Source organism: Calonectris borealis, chromosome 15 (genome assembly GCF_964195595.1).
Source record: "Calonectris borealis chromosome 15, bCalBor7.hap1.2, whole genome shotgun sequence".
NCBI lineage: Eukaryota > Metazoa > Chordata > Aves > Procellariiformes > Procellariidae > Calonectris > Calonectris borealis.
In genome coordinates, this window is record NC_134326.1 from 6,709,408 (window position 1) to 6,727,650 (window position 18,243).

At 47.4% G+C, this 18,243-nt stretch overlaps 1 protein-coding gene across 1 annotated transcript in view; it reads right to left on the minus strand.

Annotated features, from left to right (window-relative positions):
• WWC1 (WW and C2 domain containing 1) overlaps nucleotides 1-14,807 on the minus strand; it is a 73,376-nt gene extending 58,569 nt beyond the window's left edge. Inside the window, exon 1 of the mRNA XM_075164116.1 lies at nucleotides 14,602-14,807. Coding sequence (XP_075020217.1) covers nucleotides 14,602-14,720 — 119 coding nt within the window. The 5' untranslated portion in view covers nucleotides 14,721-14,807. The remainder of the gene's footprint in view (nucleotides 1-14,601) is intronic.
• Between the last annotated feature and the right edge of the window lie 3,436 nt (nucleotides 14,808-18,243).

Below are 18,243 nucleotides of genomic sequence, written 5' to 3' on the forward strand. Positions count from 1 at the left end.
TGCCAGTGGGGCTGGTGCTCAGGCCCCCAGCCAGACCTCCAGCAGCACGAGAGGGCAGGATTAAATGATGCACTCCAGCCACAACCAAGCTCCAGGGCAAAGCTTTTTACCTTTTCCACCAAACATACAAGCGGTTACAATACCGTAAGCAATGGTTCACTGCACTCTTTTGAGATGGATCCAGAGGCAATCACTTACGGTTACTAAAATGGGGGGAGGGAATCAAATTCACATCCCATCCAGCCTCCACCTGAGCAACGCTCATTTAAAAAGTGAGGCTTGTTAATAAATTAATCTCTTCTATTTTTCCTCATTAACATATAATACAATATACTGGCATAAAACCAGCTCATACAGCCTCACAGTAATCAGAAACATCATGCCTCACACATCAGCCATTCCCCTGTCTGCACCTGAACTCCTTGATAGGCGAAGTGTCCACCGTATAAAACCAAGAAGTCACCCACTCAGGGATCAGTTTAAGAAGGACTGGGTTTGTTTTCCCCAATTTTGTCCTTTCTATGGAACTAAACCAATTCATATTCTTCAAGTACCCAGTGCTGCATTTTCATCCCCTTATGTGACTAGCCACCAGCTTAGACACACTGATGCTCTGACATGGCAGACGATAACAAATTCTCAGGGCTCATTGTAAAAGCAACAACTTTTCACAGTTACCTGGAAACATTATTTCAAATCAACCAAAGTACAGCTTTGTACAGCAGAGCCCCTAAGCACCAAAGGGACATCACCTCCGCTTCATGCCTCCCTGATCACAACACAAGACAGCAACGGGGAATCCAGGGCTCTTCTCTCATCACCAAGGAGCAGAATCTACCTGTGACCAAATGCGAAAAACAAGTAAACAGGACTAAAAGGGCAATTTGTTACACCTGTGCCAGCCAGGAAAATGCATATATAGTCCTTAGTGAATTGAGTGCATTGCCCTGTTTTCTTGTTCAGTTGAATCACAGCATCCCAGAAGCAGGCTGTTACAAAACAGGAGCAGGAAAGCTAAATCAGACAACACAACTTTCAAAGAGGGACTAACCTCAGTGGGGACGAAAGAACACGAGAACTTCGCTGGCTTTTCCCATCCAGCATGGATGTACTTTATATTCTTCCCAATGCAAAACTGATGCGCAAATGAGAAAGAGCTCATAAAGCTACAAAAAGGAGCAATTCCAAGATGAGCCATCAGGAACACCAGGAGAGCGCGCAGTAAGCACTTTGCAATGGTCCAGGTACAAGAATAAACCTCAGCTTTCCCAAAGGACAAGAGAATTTAGGTTGATGCAACTGAACATGCTTAGGTCCAGTTTTAAGAACCGAGCAGAACTTTAATCCAAAAAAAAAAAAGTGGTTCTTTAGGAACTGACTATTGCAATATAGAAATATCTGCCATCACCGAAGTCCAATGCTGCCTGGCCACCAGTGCTGTGCAAGCAAAGCAGCTGGTGAACCGGGAGAAGACACAGGCCTGCTACTTCCAGCTGTGAAAGGATCCCGAGGAAGGCGAGGGCAGGCACAGAGCATATAACGCAATGCCATGAAAAGTCGCAACCTTATCTTACCACGGTAGTATTAGAGGTATATGCTGAACTCTGTTTTTTTCAGCAGGATGCCTGTCAGTTGCTGTCCCTTTCGCAGAGTATCATTTAGCCCGATGACTGAAGGGCAAGATAAACCAGTCGCGTCACCCCACCCTACCCAGAAACTCTGCATTGTCACAGAGCACTCACTGGCCATAACAACCCAAGTTGCAGGAAACAGCTGTTCCACAGCAGTATTTTTCCCCATTCATGATGTTGGAAGGTGTGTATTTTGTCTATAATACTTCAAAGCTTCTGAAAACCAAAGCATCAGCAACAGTGTTTTTATATTCATTTTTTTAGTGTTACATGAAGAACTGAGGCTACATCCTTTAAAGGCAATTCGCTTCCCTTGTACAAAGGCTACTTCGTTCAGACATGGACACTCCAAGCTCTATTACTCATCTGCCCCCTTCCTTACCTACAGGATGTGAAAGTTTAGACAAAGGTATTTGACATTAAAATCAGTTGAGAAAAACATCCTAACAAGTTTCCAAGTCTGTTTCTTTTCCTAGCATGATAAGCTTTACAATATTTCTTGCAAGTCTCTGCTTCACATGTTTTGTTCAAGACTTACTGATTATCCTAATAAAATAATGCCCAAAGCACACCAAAAATCTTTTAATAGAGTGAAAATTAGAGTATCAGATTTATTACATCACCCAGCCTTTCCTCTCCACGGGAGAAGCATTAGAGCCTTTGGACATCTCATTTCAACAAGAAGGTTATTTAGTTCTAGAGTTTGGAGTAAAGTATTTAATCGCTGAAGGATTTGCAAATTACACATGAATATGCATGTAGCACTTCTCACCATGACATAAATCCTATTGTATATTTATGAATGGATTGCTTTGCCTCCAGCTTCTACATGTATATAAACACAGGTTTTAATCTTCAATTCCTTCCTCCCTCCCTTCTTTTTAAGGAGTTGCTTAAACAAATTTGCATTTTTGGAATCTATTATCTACAGTGTATTTCTTGCTTTTTTTTTTTTAAACTCTGTAAACCTCCCTCTCCCATCAGGCAAAATGCTTACTTCATGAAAGGCTTTAAAGACCCTGTAAGCATGGCCATAAGAGAACTAAGCAACAGTGTTATACAGGTTGTGAGAGAGAAAGTAGAAGCAACAATCGCTGGAAAAGGGAGTGCTCTGAGCATCAGAGCTGGGAACACAAAGGCATGAAATGACAGGTCAACAGCTTGCCTTCCACTGCGAAGACACTAGCTAAGGGAAGTAAACCCTCCATAAGCATCTAGGAAGCAACATAAATAACAAAACTCTTCTTGTAAAATCCTTAATTCATACTGACATAACTCCATTATTCTCTACACCTTTCATCAGGTATCCAGGCTGGTCACGAAGCAGCTGGACCACAGCAGCATTTCAGCCTGTCTTCAACAACGTATTTGTTAAGAGGCACTACTGTCATTCAGAGAGGTGTTGCCACACATCTGCCCAACTACTCCAGGGAAGTAATTCAAACAATAATGCCTTTAAAGGTCATTGTTAGAATGATTTAATTCAGGTTATTTCACTACAAATCTATTCTGTAACAAATCTGATTGCAAAGAAACACCAACATGCAGCACTCCATCAGAAGCAAGTGTCACAAGCAGATTTCCAAGCAGAGCAATTACGGGTGTGAATTACCACTTGGACTGTTCTCATTTTTGTTACTACACAGCAAAACCCTAAGCACCAAGGAGTTAACTGCACTAGCTGCCTTCCTCCTTCAAGGACCTGGTGTCACTTGGCTCTGTTCAGAAAACGGGAGCAGCCGTCGAGTCCCAGCCCTCATCTTGCTGCCTTGCAGTACAGAGCACAAGGGCTCTGGCAGCAGCCACAGAGACGTGACGGGACACGGCCTGACACAAGACCGAGTCCTCCCACACCCAAAGAGTCACTGCCTGTTCACACGTCTAAACCAGGCTGTGAACTGCAGCATGTGCAGCTACAGTCATGTCTTCCTCCAATAATTGAGGGATCTTTTCCCGATGGGAAGGAAGAACCACACAGCACCTGACTCGAAACCCATAGCGACCACACCAGAAAGGACCACCAGCCCATCTAAGCTACTAAAGATGCAACACAACCTGTCAGAACTACCATCCAAACTGCAGGAGCCTGTCTCTGGGAAGCCGACAGAAAATAAACCAGGAAGCACTATGGTGTATTAGCTACAGACTACTGGACAAATAGAGAATAAAGATGAGAAAATTCAACACAGAACATTTGCTTTAGGGATAAGAGTGGCATTTACAAAGGATGTGTGAAAACAAGCCTGAGTGGAGGACTCTGTGTGACCAGTTCAGTTGCAAATTTGTCTTTGCAAACTGAGATTTTTATCCATGCAACCCTTTTGCAAATGACCAAGCCAGGTTCCTCGGCCACATACCCCTCCCTTTCCACCCACACATTCTGCTCCTAAAAAGAAATCTTAAAAAGGAAGTGAGGAGTAGAGCTCACTTTAAGAAAGTATTTACATTCAGATTATGCTTCCCTTAGCATCAAGCAAAGACCGTGATGGCAGATACCTTCTGAATTGAATTACTAGTAAGCCGGTTGCATGAGAAACTAGCAATGCCACACAATCGTCTATGAATAATTAACAGATGACATATGACAATATCTCTACCTTTATTCAGAATTATAGACCATCTCAACTGAAAAGATACCACATTGATATTTGACAGACTGGATTTAGTTAAATCTGGAAGCTTCTACATCCAAATTTAAAAAGCAAAAAATAGGAAAGTTAGGAAGTCTAAGATATCCTGCAAAACCTTGGTGCCACAGGAAGCCATGGGACATGGTAGCAGCCATGACATTTCACTTTCCTGCATATATAGGTTAAAACAAGACAGAATAACACTCACTGAGGACTTTAAGGAGATCTCTTTATGGACAAATCTGCCTACGTCTAGAATATTAGAAAACTTACTTTTTGACAACTAGTTCTTAAACAGCCTAAAGCCGCCTATGTATGTGTCCACATAAGGATTAAATAGTCAGTGTCCCATCAAGGCAACAGATTGTTTAACTTTGATGCTTAGATCTTGCAGTGTGAAATACTCACTAGTGACATAAGAAAAGACAAATTGCAAGTCTGGCTTACTGCCTTGCTGGCTGACAAGCTATTTAGGTTAGCTAGATGTAGAGATAACTTCAAGGAATTTCAGAAAAATCTAAACAAGTGGGTGAACTGACAACTGAAGTGGAGAGAGATCAGATGTTGAGAAATGCTGAATAATATACTGAACAGAAGAGTTTAACCTCCTTATTTTCTGCAGGGTTAACACACACCATTAATCAAATATACCCAAGCATCACTACATACATGCTCCAACAAAACAGTCTGTTCAAAGTGCTGATTTGATTTAAAGTTTAACCATGCCAAAACTCTGCAATACAAAAATGTTATTCATGTCAAGGATTTTTTTTTTAAACACAATTCAATATGAATAGCTCATTTGGAATGCTATATACAGTACAGGTCACCCTAATTTAGATAAGCCTTACCATTTTATCTTAAAAGTACTTCCTTTTCATACCAAATTCTCCCATGAGAAAAGTTCCCATCCTTGTTATACAGGAATTCATTGAGAGCAACAGCAGTCAATGAAGCCGCATCATTAGCACCACTCCACTAGTCACAGGGAGCATCTGGAAAAATCCTAAAAAGAACACAGAAGCTGCTGCGGCAGCAGAGACCTTCCAAAGAAGGAAGCCATGGGTCACGGTAGCAAAGAAGGTCTCTGGCTAGCTGAGCCCCTCTCTTCCCATCAAAACAGCAAAAGTCATAAGAAGACTGAACCAAAGTCACATCAGATGCTGAGGAACAGAAGTGGCACCATTCTGAACAAAGGTCGGGTCTGAACAGCAAAAGGCTGTCTAAAGAGCATTGCAACAATCTAACCGCTGTTAAAAACTACAGCAGCATCACTAATGGGCATGGACCTTACCCTCCCTGCGCTGTTGCAGCAGGACTGCCACATCTCCTGGATCAGGGACATAAGATGCAGAAGCACAGCACACGCATGCTGCCGCAGAAACCCCAATAAACCCCCAGTGAACCAGGGGAGCCCAATGGAGCAGGCTGAAGGTTTCCCCTCCGGGAAAGCAGCACTGGGGCGAGCAGAGGTTTCAGGGTTAGAGCACCATGAAACACCCAGGTGCACTACTGCAATGCAGGCAAGGAGGAGCTGACCCTCATCTGACTGCCCGGTCCCTGCCAGCCCAGGACAAGAGCTGCCCCGTTCCTGGGGTGCTGCCTACTTCCCCACTCCCACCCACACACCCCCTCCCTTGCATTTCAGCAGCTGCAGAGCAAGCCAATTCTACCACATGAGTATGATAAACTCCACCTCCCAAAGGCATTACTACGAGCTTCTCCGTAGCCTGAATCGGGCTGACTGACCCAGCACCACCCAAGACAGGCCACCAATCCGAGACACTTCACAGGAAACAGACTGGATAATTTGCAGAGCCGCGTCACATGTGACAGTCAAATACTTTCCACTATCATCCCCACCCAAATTCCCTTTAAGATAATCTGGATAAGCAGCTCAAAAACATACTCCATCTTTCAAATAGTCAAACTACAAGAACTTCAAGTGTCCAGGTTGAAGCTGTCAGTGAGATGACTTCAGGGGTTAGGTGCCACGGTCCAACAGATGGCTGCTGCCAACCCGTGGTGCCAACGTGCCTGAGCCCCTCAAAGGATGTCCCGCAGGATTTGTGCACTGGATGGCTTGGAGGCTGCATGGGCAAGGGGACAGCCTGCGCAGCTGGGCCACCAGCATGTCTTCTAGCCTCTGCAGCTGGCTCAGATGCCACGTGAAATCAAAAGTTGTGTCAGGCACAAGCAAAATTAACTGCAAAGTTATCCACAGCACAGCACACCCCAGTTCTGGGGCTACCAGTGTTTTCCTGGGCTGCTCTATGGGTCCAGAAGATTATTTTGACCACTGCTGTTCCTCCACAGGCCACCTGCCCTCTGGTAGGGTTGTGAGGGATGAAAGAGCAGAGAGCCCTCTCCTTAGCAGGGGACTGCCCTGGTTCTGAGTACAAGGCTATTAGGGCAGTTGTAAGTCACACAAGACATTTCCAAGTTGTTGCAGGGTCATTTAAGCAATAGTTTCACTTACATTTTAGTTCAAAAGAGTTATGTGACCACCTTATATCTCAACTCTCCACAGAGCAGTTATGAATGACTGCCTCTTGCAAATCAATACTGTTTATTGCGTGCTTTAAATCAATAAAGCTTTCCTCCACAGAGCAAACTCTTCTAAAACAGTGATTAGGCATTTGAGGAGAACTAAATAGTTTCACTGAACAATACCATTAGTCCTGAAACATCAGCTTGACATCCCAGCCAGAAAGCACTTTGTCAGAACTAATTAATCCCCACAGCACCTCTCTAAGATTGAGAAAGCAATTCATCTGCTTTTTAAATGTGTTGGGTACTTATGTCGCAGAACATCATGGCTGGGGTGGAAGCCGTAAGTACCAGCATAAACAGAGAACAAACCAAGCCAGCAGAACCCATCCAAAAGCATGAAAAACCAGAGAACACTGACAGCTGTAGGATTTGGCTTCTTTGCATCTTCCTGCTGCACACCAAACCTCCTGTGACTATCCAGAGAGTCTTCCAGATGTCACTTGACTGGATGAATGGCAGTGAAAAGCAGTTATTATTCTATTGGGAGCAGTTTTGTCTGTTGTTTGTTCAGCCAATTATCTATGCATGTAGCCTAAAAGGGAGGGGGGAGCAGTAACCTTAGGCTCTGTGAACAAGAACTCTGGGTTTTATTTGAGCAGTTAAAGCTAAGTCTTCATTTCCACAAGCAAAGCACGTAACCTTACTAAACAGGTCTCATGAATGGCAACCAGCCAGCAAAAAAAGTTTTTCTCTCCAAGGAAGTGGTCGATCTACATAGCTCTCATATATGTGTATGTAGTAGCACTAGTCTACGTATCTCCACCTGACGTTGCCTTGCTGCTTCCCCCATGCTTTATTCATTTATGTTTTCAGCTAACACTTGCCCTGCTGGTGGGGCACTCAAGGCCACCAGGTTCAGGCAGCCAGCCCCTGCGCAGGGAGAACATCAGCAAGGCTTTCCCAAGCCCGGCAAGGCTTTCCCAAGTATAATCTCTCCCCCTCTTTGAGAAAGACTTGAAGTTCTCCCATACTTGACATAACTGAGTGTCAAGACAAGCCCAGAGTATTTCAATCCTGGCAGACAGCGAGATCAGCAGCGTCTCCATAACGCGTGCAGGACCGCGTTGTTGGGTGGTGATGCTCCTCAGCATGCTGAGCAGAGTGCAAGGCTGGCCTTGGCAGTGTGCAGTCACCTTCAGGAGCACAGAATATGAATCAATCATTTACTAATAGATTCCTCCAGTAACTGAGATAAGAGCCCAGTCTGAAAAGGCAGTGTGGCAGGTCAGTGACAGGACCGCCCTCAGCCACCTAGCCCACATCACTTCTTTACGTACAAGTTATTTCATTTAACTTTTTTGGACAAGTCTTCCCATGTCTTCTAATAAATTTTCTGGCACAAGCTCGAGGAATTTAAATCGGATTCAGACATGGAAAAGTTTGCTGCAAACTTATCTTTCCATAACTGTGCTAGTTATGAAGACACCAGTGTGAGTTACACCTTTAGGAGCTGCTGGTTTCATCTGGGCTCCAGCAAGTGAAAATCCACTCTCCCTGTAAAACTCGGTCAGAAATCAGAGGGCAAAGCTAAGCACCTCCAGCTCTGGGAACACCTTCTCGCCTGGGCTGGCAGAGAGCCTGACCAGGTGAAGTGCCTGGGGACAGTTTCACAAGTGCACCCTCAGCAGCATTCCCGGGTTGCCACCAGAGCCAGCCCCACTCCCACACCTCCTCGCCTCCCGCTCAGCCCCAGCTATGCCAGCACAAGTTTCTGCACAAGCATACACAACCTGGATCAACTGTTTCTGTAAAATAAATCCAGACAGTAAAATAACATTTTTCAGCCAGACCGGCTCCCGGACCTCGCTCCCTGCACCGATACGGAATTTTACTCTGGCGGCAGCAGCAGCTCAAGGTGCCCCATCAGCAACACCACCGAGCACCCGCCCCAGGAGACCAACACAGCAGCCACCTCTCACCTGCCAAACCCACATCTTCTGGGATTTACTAGCCAATTTTCTGCCATTCTGCTGGATGGAGATCAAGATAACTACTTCAATATGAAAATACACGACCTACATAGGGGTGAAATGGGTGATGCCCTTGCCAAATAAGTTTCCAGTCTGTGGCAGTGTCACTAACTTCACAAGCTGTCAGTCTGAGGCAAAATTAAAGGACTGATCTTGTGAGCAAGATGACCTTGCCAGAGCAGAAGACGAAGCTCAACCTACATATTTCTAAACAATGTGATTTACAGAGATTTCTTCAAAAGCAGTTCTGATCTTTTAAGACTCAGAATTCCTCAAGATGCATTAAAAAGCTGCTGAGCTGAACAAAGCTTCACATTTTTCATTTTTTTCATGTTCCATAGGGAAGTAAGATAAAATAATGCTTTTAGTAGTTCTAAAGTCACAGCCAACATCCTCTGTTACTACACACGTGTGCATACCACACCTCTAGCCGTGATGTCCTTGTTAAAAAGGCATCATACCTGTTGTTTCCAGCTCCCCTCCCCAGTTCGAAGTGAGTTCACCCAAGTGAGGAGGCACACTGGTCTGAAGGCAGTCCCTGCAGTCTCCAGAGCGATCAATACATCCTACCACAGGGTTTGTCTGGGGAGTCTCAGAAAAAAAACCCAAAACAATAAAGTTTGATTTTTCACAACTGAAGAGGACTGATTGATTTCAGCTCCAATACGCTTTTTCCAATTACAGGTGCAGCCTATGTTAATTCATCTTGGAAGACTCTTGATATTAATAAATTAAAAAAATTTCAAGTGTCACAATAATCTTACTTGCTGTCCTTGTCTCCCTATATATTAGCACTTATATAAACCAATTAATTTTCATTTACTGGGGAAAAAAAAATTTAAGAACAGCACAAGTCCTACACATTAAGACACCTGTTCCCAGAGATGGCACTTAGATGACTAGGAAGACTGCATTTCTGTCACTCACTTCTGTACTCATGGAAAATGGTTATCAACGGCTTCTGTGACACGGAACTGCCTGTTCTTTGGAAAATAATCAGCTATTTTGGGGAATGTAAACATGAGAAAGCAGCAGATTCACATACATATGACAGGGTGTTTGGCTAGCTATCAGCAAAGGCAACAGCAGGCATCAAACTAGCAGCCTTCACCTGCATGACCTACACTGCTGCCAGCGATGAAAGAAAAACCTAGGGAAGAGAAATGCTCCATCTTTGAGAATTTTTCTCTCTTCTCCTTACGCTTACTGATTTTTGTCTACAGAAAAGTACAGCTCCTTTTATTCTTGCTGCTTTTCATTGCCCTCCCTTCTCTTTTATTTTGGAGAACTCCCACATTTAAGTTAGCTATATTTAGCTTTATTCCAGCGATTATAGTTATGCTATAGGCAACTCATCCAAGTGGCAGACAGTTACATAGGAAATTGTAGCATGATACTCACATTTTTAAACCTTTAATACAGGAAGTTTGGAGACCAAGTGTGCAGAGCAGACTGGGGATGAAAAGCTTCAAGATCAGAATAATGCAGAGTAGAGAAAATACTCTGCAGTATTTCACATCAAGCCTAGAAGGCAGTCCTAAAAGGGCATGGCTAGATGATTGTGCTCTCTGTATGACATGCCTAGCTTTTCTTCAGTAAGATCCTCAGGCTCAGCAAACCTGAATCTTCCTGAGTAAACAGGTGGCCCTAACTATTTTAAATGCACAAGGTCTTCTACGTGTGACAACACATACATTGGCATATATTGGCCCTGAACCTTGGCAAATCTCTTCCCTAATTCTCTTTACCGAAGCTCTACTTCAGAGGTTCAGACTGGAAAAATCTCCATATGGAGTAGAAAGGGATTTCGGGGAGCAACTGCAGAATCTGGGCTTTCATTTAATAAATGTCTCCAACCCTCTACAACAATAAGAGCCTTCAAGAAATGAAGGGCCATCAACTGAGGCACTGCTGCCTCCCAAAACTGAAAACATCTGCTGCTGTTTAGTAGCTTCACCAAACCTAAGCTAGAAGGGCTCCTATTTCACTAGCTTTCACTCTCAACAGGAGTCCAGTGATTGGGGTAAAATGAGAAGTTCAGTCAGTTCCATCTAAAATAATCTAGAAAAAAATGCTTACACCACCATGCCAGCAGGAAGAGTACAAGAACACAAATATTGGAGAGTGGGACACGTTATCAGGCATCTCCAAAACCTCAGTGCAATCAGGAAGCTTCAGGATTGAAAGACAAGAAGTGAAAAAACCTATCCTCTTCCAAGATAGTTTGAGGGAGAGTAGAGGTTCCCCTAAACCCTGTGTAAAGAACAGCACACCCACCAGAACCCAGAAACCCACCTCTAACCTTCATGTCTGATGAAAGCAGACATCTCATTCAGGGCACTCTGTTGGTGCAATTCCTGATTTCCCACTGATGTTTAAGAACAGCCAGCAGCTGGTGCTAACGTTCTGAGATGCCATTCCTATTTTCTGTTTGGTCATCAGCACAGCAGCTTACAGTGCAGACGCACCCGCTGTGTTAAGAAAGCAACTGGGACAACTCTCTGGCATGTTTTACCAAATGGTATGTAGTGGTGCATACCTGAAAGATCATGCCTGCTTTTAAAACTAGGAGTGACACATTTCTTCCCCTCAGTAAGGTTTGATCTGCCATTACACTGTATCCAAGTCCTGAATTATCTAATTTCAAATAAATCTACAAAAAAGTCAGCTACGTGAGCTTCCTTTTACACAAGGAAAAACACAGTAGGGTTTTTTTTTTTCCCCACCTGGTCACTAGAACTGCCTTACAGCTTTTTAACCTGAAATTCCTGCTTACAAGGTACCTGGATTCTTTTCTGTTACACCATACCACAGGTACAGCAACAGTTAAGTCACAAAATTCTTCAGATTTAACCTCAGATGACTTCCCAAAATGCTCTAACATCCACAGGCTTCCCAGGACTGCCCTGAAGTCTAGTATACCCTTAAAAGGTGCAAGGTCAAAGTGCTCTGACATGCAGTTGCTTCAATCAAGATTTCAGGAATCTAAGCCGCACTCAAGTCAGCTTTTCAGGAGAGTGAGATGCCACCAGGTGCCAGCGACTTCCTACTGGCAAAGTCTAATGGCCCCTCTTACCAAGAGCCCATCTGCAGGACTGGTGTCACGCGTTACACGAGAGCTGGAAAACCACCAGCCCCACTGGCTTCATCAGCCCAGCTTTTGATTTCGTGCAGTCCAAGGCCAGCCGAGGTCCCACCTCACAGCCCCTGCTGCCACCACCCCTGCGTGCCCCAGCCAGGTCTGCTTCCCTAGCAGCCTATTAAACCAACCTCAGTTAGCAAACTCGGACTACAAACCTGACACCAGGTTTTTTGTCACAAAAACAATGGGCAAGCCCATGCCCTGAAGCCAGATGGTATCCCCGCTCATGTTTATTTCCACTAAATTAAGCTAGAATGAAAGATTTAGGGAAGATTTAAAAACCTGTGCATCGCATCTTTAGCTACCTGTTGTTGCTCCCTGAATAAACTGATCAGGTATTACAAAAGTACAGTCCTACTGAGAAGCAACTGGGTTCAGAGTGAGCCCTAAGAGTGATACATCTTCCTCCACATCCCTCAAACTTGCAGTTTTACCGACGTGTTTCCCAATATCTGTGGCTTTTTGCTGGGTAAAAGACAGCATGTGTAAGCACAGCACACAGAGTGCACTGTAGCAAATACACAAACCAACCTCTCAGCTGCAGCAATTTTAAAGATGACTTGTAAAAGGCTAGGCTTACAAATATTTAAACTTAAAATACACTGATAAATTTCAATGATCAGTGCATAAATCCAAGTTCACTACCACAGGGAGTAGCTATCTTATGACTTGAGCTGATCAGAAATTCCCCATCAGCTGGTTTTCACAGACAGTGGCCATTAGTTGAAAGAGAAACTTCTTTCCTGTATGTCAGGGCAGGGTTTTGACTCATGCAAGCACATGGTCCCCCAGGTGATGAGTAAATGCAGTGTCACACAGTTGTTCTAGTGTTGGACCAAATGTTGTGTCGCACAGTTGTTCTAGTGTGGGACCAATACACCCTTCAAAACCTCGAGGATTTTCAGGGGGAGGGTCTAATTCAGCTTGTCTTCTTGGTAGCCCTACTGGAAGATGACTCAGATGCAAAGCTCGTCAGGGCCATGTGTATTCAGGTGTATTTCTATGTGCACAACAAATACATTCTGTGATACAAGTTATCAGTGTGTGTTTGAATACTCTAACAGTGGTGAGTAGGTAATGTTTCTGCGACAGCTCAGTACACACGTGTAAATAAGGCACCCATTTAGTCATTTCTGTCATTTTTGAATCACTAACCAAGGACAGGTGAGAATTTTTATAAGCCATTATTAGGCCTATTAGGTTTCTCACTTACCTTCATTCTCTGTAACAAAACAGATATGCCAGGAAAGCACTCCTAATTTAAGCTTCTATTGACTTACGAAGGTTAAAAAACACACCTTGAAACAACCGTGTTATTAGCTCTTCTTGACCACATCACCGAAACAGAAGTCTCAAAACAAGTTCCAAACCCCCAGCCCGCAGCAGGTTACATTTGTGTACAGTATACACAAGGATTATTCCTGGAATGCAGAACACTCCTTGCAATCTTGTAAAATTGGACAATCATTCACTTCCATGCTTAAAAAACCATTGAAGCAGAACTGGAGAGAAGGCAAAGTACTGACATCCCACCACCGATGGAAGCCCATTTTCAAAGAACTGATTGCTGGGGCAAGGGGAAGAAAGGAAAACAAATTCAGAAATTACACTAGCTCCCCCATAACAAGGAAAACACTCACTGTCAGATGGGGGAAGTGTGTAAAATTTATCAAAAACAAACCACATATCCAGATTGCTGGATTTTCCAGCTCATCAAGATTGATTTTTGAGTTGCTGTGTCCAGGAACTTCCGCTAACAGAGCATGTGAAATTTAGACACTTCTGATTTCAACGGCTACCCAGTAGTCGAGCTTCCTGCATGCCTGAGTTACTGTATGCTGGCTTACCGTAACCGCCTTAAGCATGGAACTAGAACGTGCTAGGACAGAGTGTTGCTTGGAAAATAACCTGGGTCTTGAACAGTAGACTGTTTTCTGTTTCTCTGACTTTTTCAAGTGAGCAATATAGGGAAAGAGCTCCTCAGAGCAAGTAGGAGCAAGAGGAGACTGCTGGGAAGCAGGAGGCAGACAGGGGTGATCAGAAACACACCCTGAAGTCAGTGACCTCCGTCATCGCCACGCTCACCAAGGCCACGGAGCTGCTTGCAGAGGTGGGCCACGATGCAGGATGCGACCCACCGACACCTCTCTGACCCTACTTTGTCAGTCCCTCCCTACTCCACTGAGCCACCGCTGCTCTCCTGGGGCGAACCGGGTGGGCTCCGCACCCTGCCACGGCTCCGATGCCGGCTGCGTTACACACGCGCTACGGGCAGCGTGCAGTGCAGATCTGCAAGATGTCTGGAGGCAGAAAGGAGGTAGGTAGGAAGATGAGAGGACAAAACAACAAAAAACCTCACCGACCGACCTCCACCCCTCACCTCCCGAGCAGCAGGCAGGCGCCCGTGCCCTGCCCGGGCGGCGGGTAACGAAACGACGGCGCCGTCCTGCCCTCCCCTCCCGCGGAGCCGAGCTGGAGGCAGGCTGGAGCCGAGGGACGGCAGCAGCCACCGACCGGGCAACTCGGGGGCGACGAGAGGACGCGCCGAGGAGCCGCGCCGGGGTCCGGCGGGCGGCAGGCACACCTCCGGCCGCGGCTGTGCCCCCGCCCGCGGGAAGGGGAGAAGAGGGCCCCGGAGCGGCGCCCCCCGCCCCGCCCGCGGCCCCGCCGCCCACCTGTCGCGGGGGTCGACCCAGCTGGTGGTGCGGCTGCCGTGGTCGATGTAGTACACCTTCCCGTCGTAGTCCCGCGCCTCCTCCCAGCCCTCGGGCAGCGGCAGCTCCTTCCGCGGCATCGTCCCCACCGCCGGCCGCGCTGCCCCATCCACCGCTCCGCTCCGCGCCGGGGCGGCGGCGGGGGCCGGGCCCCGGGGCAGGGCCGGGCCGGGCCGGGCCTCCCCTCCCGCGGGCAGCGAGGAGCGGTGCGGGGGCCGCGCCGGCCCAGCCGCGCAGGGAGGCGCCGCCGCCGGGCAGCCTCACATGCCGGCCCCGCGGCGGGGGCGGGGCGCGGGGCCGGCTGAGGCGGGCCGGGCTGAGGCGGGCCGAGGCGCCCGGCCCCGCGCCGCGGCGGGGGCGGTCCGGGGAGGGCGGCGGGCGAGCCCACGGTCAGCCCTGCGGCGCGGGAGGCCCCGGCCCGCCCGGCCCCTCACGCCTCCATTTCCTGCTCCCCCGGCGGCGGCCCGGCGAGTCCCGGGGCGGCCCCGCCCCCTCGGCTGGGCTCGGCTCCGCCCACCACCGGCGCCCCGGGCGGGGGATGCCGGTTCTTAAAGGCTCCGCCCGCCCGCCCCGCCCCGCCCCGCCCCGCCCCGCCGCCGCACGCACGAGCGCGCCCCCTGCCGGCGGGGAGGGTGGGGCACCTGCGGCGGGGGCTGGCGGCCCCGCGCGGGAGGCGGCGCGGCGGGGGGTGCCCGGGGAGGGGCTCCGGTGTTCGGGCGCTCGGGGGGCAGCGCGGGGCGGGAGCGACGGGGCCAGAACCGACGAGGCTGCTGGTATAACCGCTGCCTTGCACAGAAGGGCCTGCGGCTCAGCTCGGCCCCCCTGAGGAGAAACACAAGAGGTGGAGGATGGGGGTGCGACGAGGGTCTGCTCGGTGCCCGGGGAGAGCCGGGCCGCTGGGTGTCGGGGAGCCGGCGCTCGCAGGGACAGGCACAAGAACTCTTCCCCGGCCTGGGGACGTCCCTCGGGCTGTGCGGCCCGCGGCGGTGCAGGGCCTCCCGGCGCCGCTGGCTCCCCGCGGGGTGCCCGCCGCCAGGCCGCGTCTGCTGGCCGTCAGGGAGCAGCCGGCGGAGCTGCCGCGCGGGTCGCCGCGGGGGTGGCGCTGGTGACTTTGCCGTTTGTGCGGCTGCAGGAGCGAGGGCGCTTGGCAGCTGGGTGCGTCGGTGTGGTGCGACCCTCACCAGAAGGCAGGGTTGTACAAATCGGTGAGGGCGGCACAGCGAGTCCCAGGTGCGAGCCGTGAGCCGGCGCGCGGTGGTGGTGGCACGTTCCCCTCTCCAGGGCAGCTGCTGCCGTGGGCGGCTGTTGGCAGTGCCCGAGCACGGCTCTGGCATAGCTGCAGCGCAGTGTGGAAGGAGCTACCAGGACGCGCCCTCCCCCGTCTTCTGTCCCCAGATTTCAGTAATTTCGGCTTGAACAGACTGCCCGTGACAAAATGCCACAACAAAAGCTCATGCAGTGGCATGCGATCAGGCCATGAGCTCACGCGGGTACCTGCACAGCGTGGCGATGAGGGGAGTTTTGCGTGAGGTGGCGTTTTCCCCGGGGAGCACCAGCCGACACCGGTTTCCTACTGTCGAGGGTGGGGGAAAAGCAAGAAGTTTTGTAGAGCTCCAGCTATTGAAACAGCAGAATGGAGCGGGGATCCCTGCCAAGCACAGGGGTGGAAAAGGAGACGGGAGGATGGGAAGAGGGGAGCCCCAAAGGGCTGGAGAGGGAAAGTAAAAGCAAGAAAGACAGTTAGGAATAACATCTCATTTTTGTGCCAGATTTTGAGGGTAAGATAACTTCTTTCAGGCTTTCTGACAACCTGCTGGGAGTCAGAACTGCTGATTCTCCGGAGGCCAAAACAGAACACAGTAGCAGTTGGCTGATGAAGTGGTTGAGCAGGGAAGAAAATGAAGACAAGTAAAACTGAAAGTGAGGCATTTGGAAAAGAGCCTGATTTAACCCCATTTTATCTGAAGCCAAACTTGGAGGGGCCACTAAAGGTGTTGCTTTTATGAACAGGACCATACACAAGGCTTTTAAATTAATAATAAAGCAAGAATAAGGGAATAAACACTGTATCTGTCCACCACCCTAAACGAAGCTTGTGGCTTCTTTTGGAAGCGAAGACTGGGAAGACTGGGTGCAGTGCCGCTCCAGCGAGCAGACACCAGGACCGCTGCGAGTCCTGGGCCGACGCCAGCGGCGTGCAATGGATTTTTGCAGAGCGCTGGGCTAGTCACTGCGGCCGTCATTTTCTCTTTACTGCTTTTAATCTCGTGGATAATGGTGTTTCTCTCTTCGTAAAACACTCAGCAAAGTACTTAAGACGTTTAAAAGGGGGAACTGTAACAATAGAAAAAAAATCAGCAACAACTAATGTTTTTAAATATCATAAGAGAAGAAGCGAATAACAAAGTGATAACAAATTAATGTGTATTTTCATGTTGCTGTATTTGTGGTCTTATGTTCAGAGATACTTCCAAAAGGCATGTTTCCTTTTAAAGTGTTTTTTCAAATTTTCAGAATGTGTGTAGATCATATAGAGAAAGGCTATATGTAAAGAAGCCGACCAAATACCTTTTCCAGATGTCATCAACTGTGTTTATGAAGAAACTAATTGTGTGATTTTTTTAAAGATAATTGCTTTTGAAATAAATATCTCGGAAAATATTTGCAGGTAGTTCTGACTCAAGTTGAAAGATCTTATTTTTCCACTCCTCTTTATTTTTTAACTCGGAAAAAAAACCCTCTCATTGAACCATATGAATTTATGAATGTAATCAGGAATGTGCATATGGTAACTTACTCCCTTTTACCGCTTACACTCACAACAAAAGAATTCAGCGTTATCAGAGTCTGTTTGAACTGTAAAGCAATAAACAAACAGGTGATTGTTTTCTCATGAGCAAAGAAAGGGAAGGTTCGGTTCCTAGGTAAGCTCTTACCTATGCGAAAAGGAAGAACAGAGCAGAGAACAAAGTCTGCAGAAACCTCTTTTTTTTTTGCCCTGGGGTCAATGTCTCCAGCATGACCTCATGTGCTGCACACTGCTGTCCATCCAGCTTGCAGAGTCCACAACGGGCCGGGTAACAAATTATTCAGTAACAAGAGCAGCCATTTTCTGTTGGTGATTTCTGTTTCGGACAAGCTGGTTGCTTGCTGCTTGGGGTTTTTTTTCCTAATTCATTCAAAAGTCTGTATTTTTGTACTCAACACTTAAAGCTCTATTCTTAATTGACTGCGAATAACAAAACCACAAATGTCAAAAGCTACTAGAGCACAATATTGGTCTCTTAGCCAATATCTTCAGGTGTCTGAACTGAAGGAGGAAAAATGGGTTTAAATTCAATTACCGGGGAACAATTACACTTACCTGACATACCACATTTTTGTTAAAACCTCCAGCACTGTTCAACTTGAAGCAATCATATTGTTTCTGTGGAGGGTTACCTTATCCTTCTAGAAGGCCTCTTCCCCACCCTGCCCACCCCCAAACTGTATGTCAATTTTTTTCAGTTTCCAAATGTCATTTTAGTTTTTAACAAAAGTCAAAACCAGGTTTGGAAAGATGGAACGTTTCATTTTGGAAGTAACCCAAAGCCTTCCTGCTTT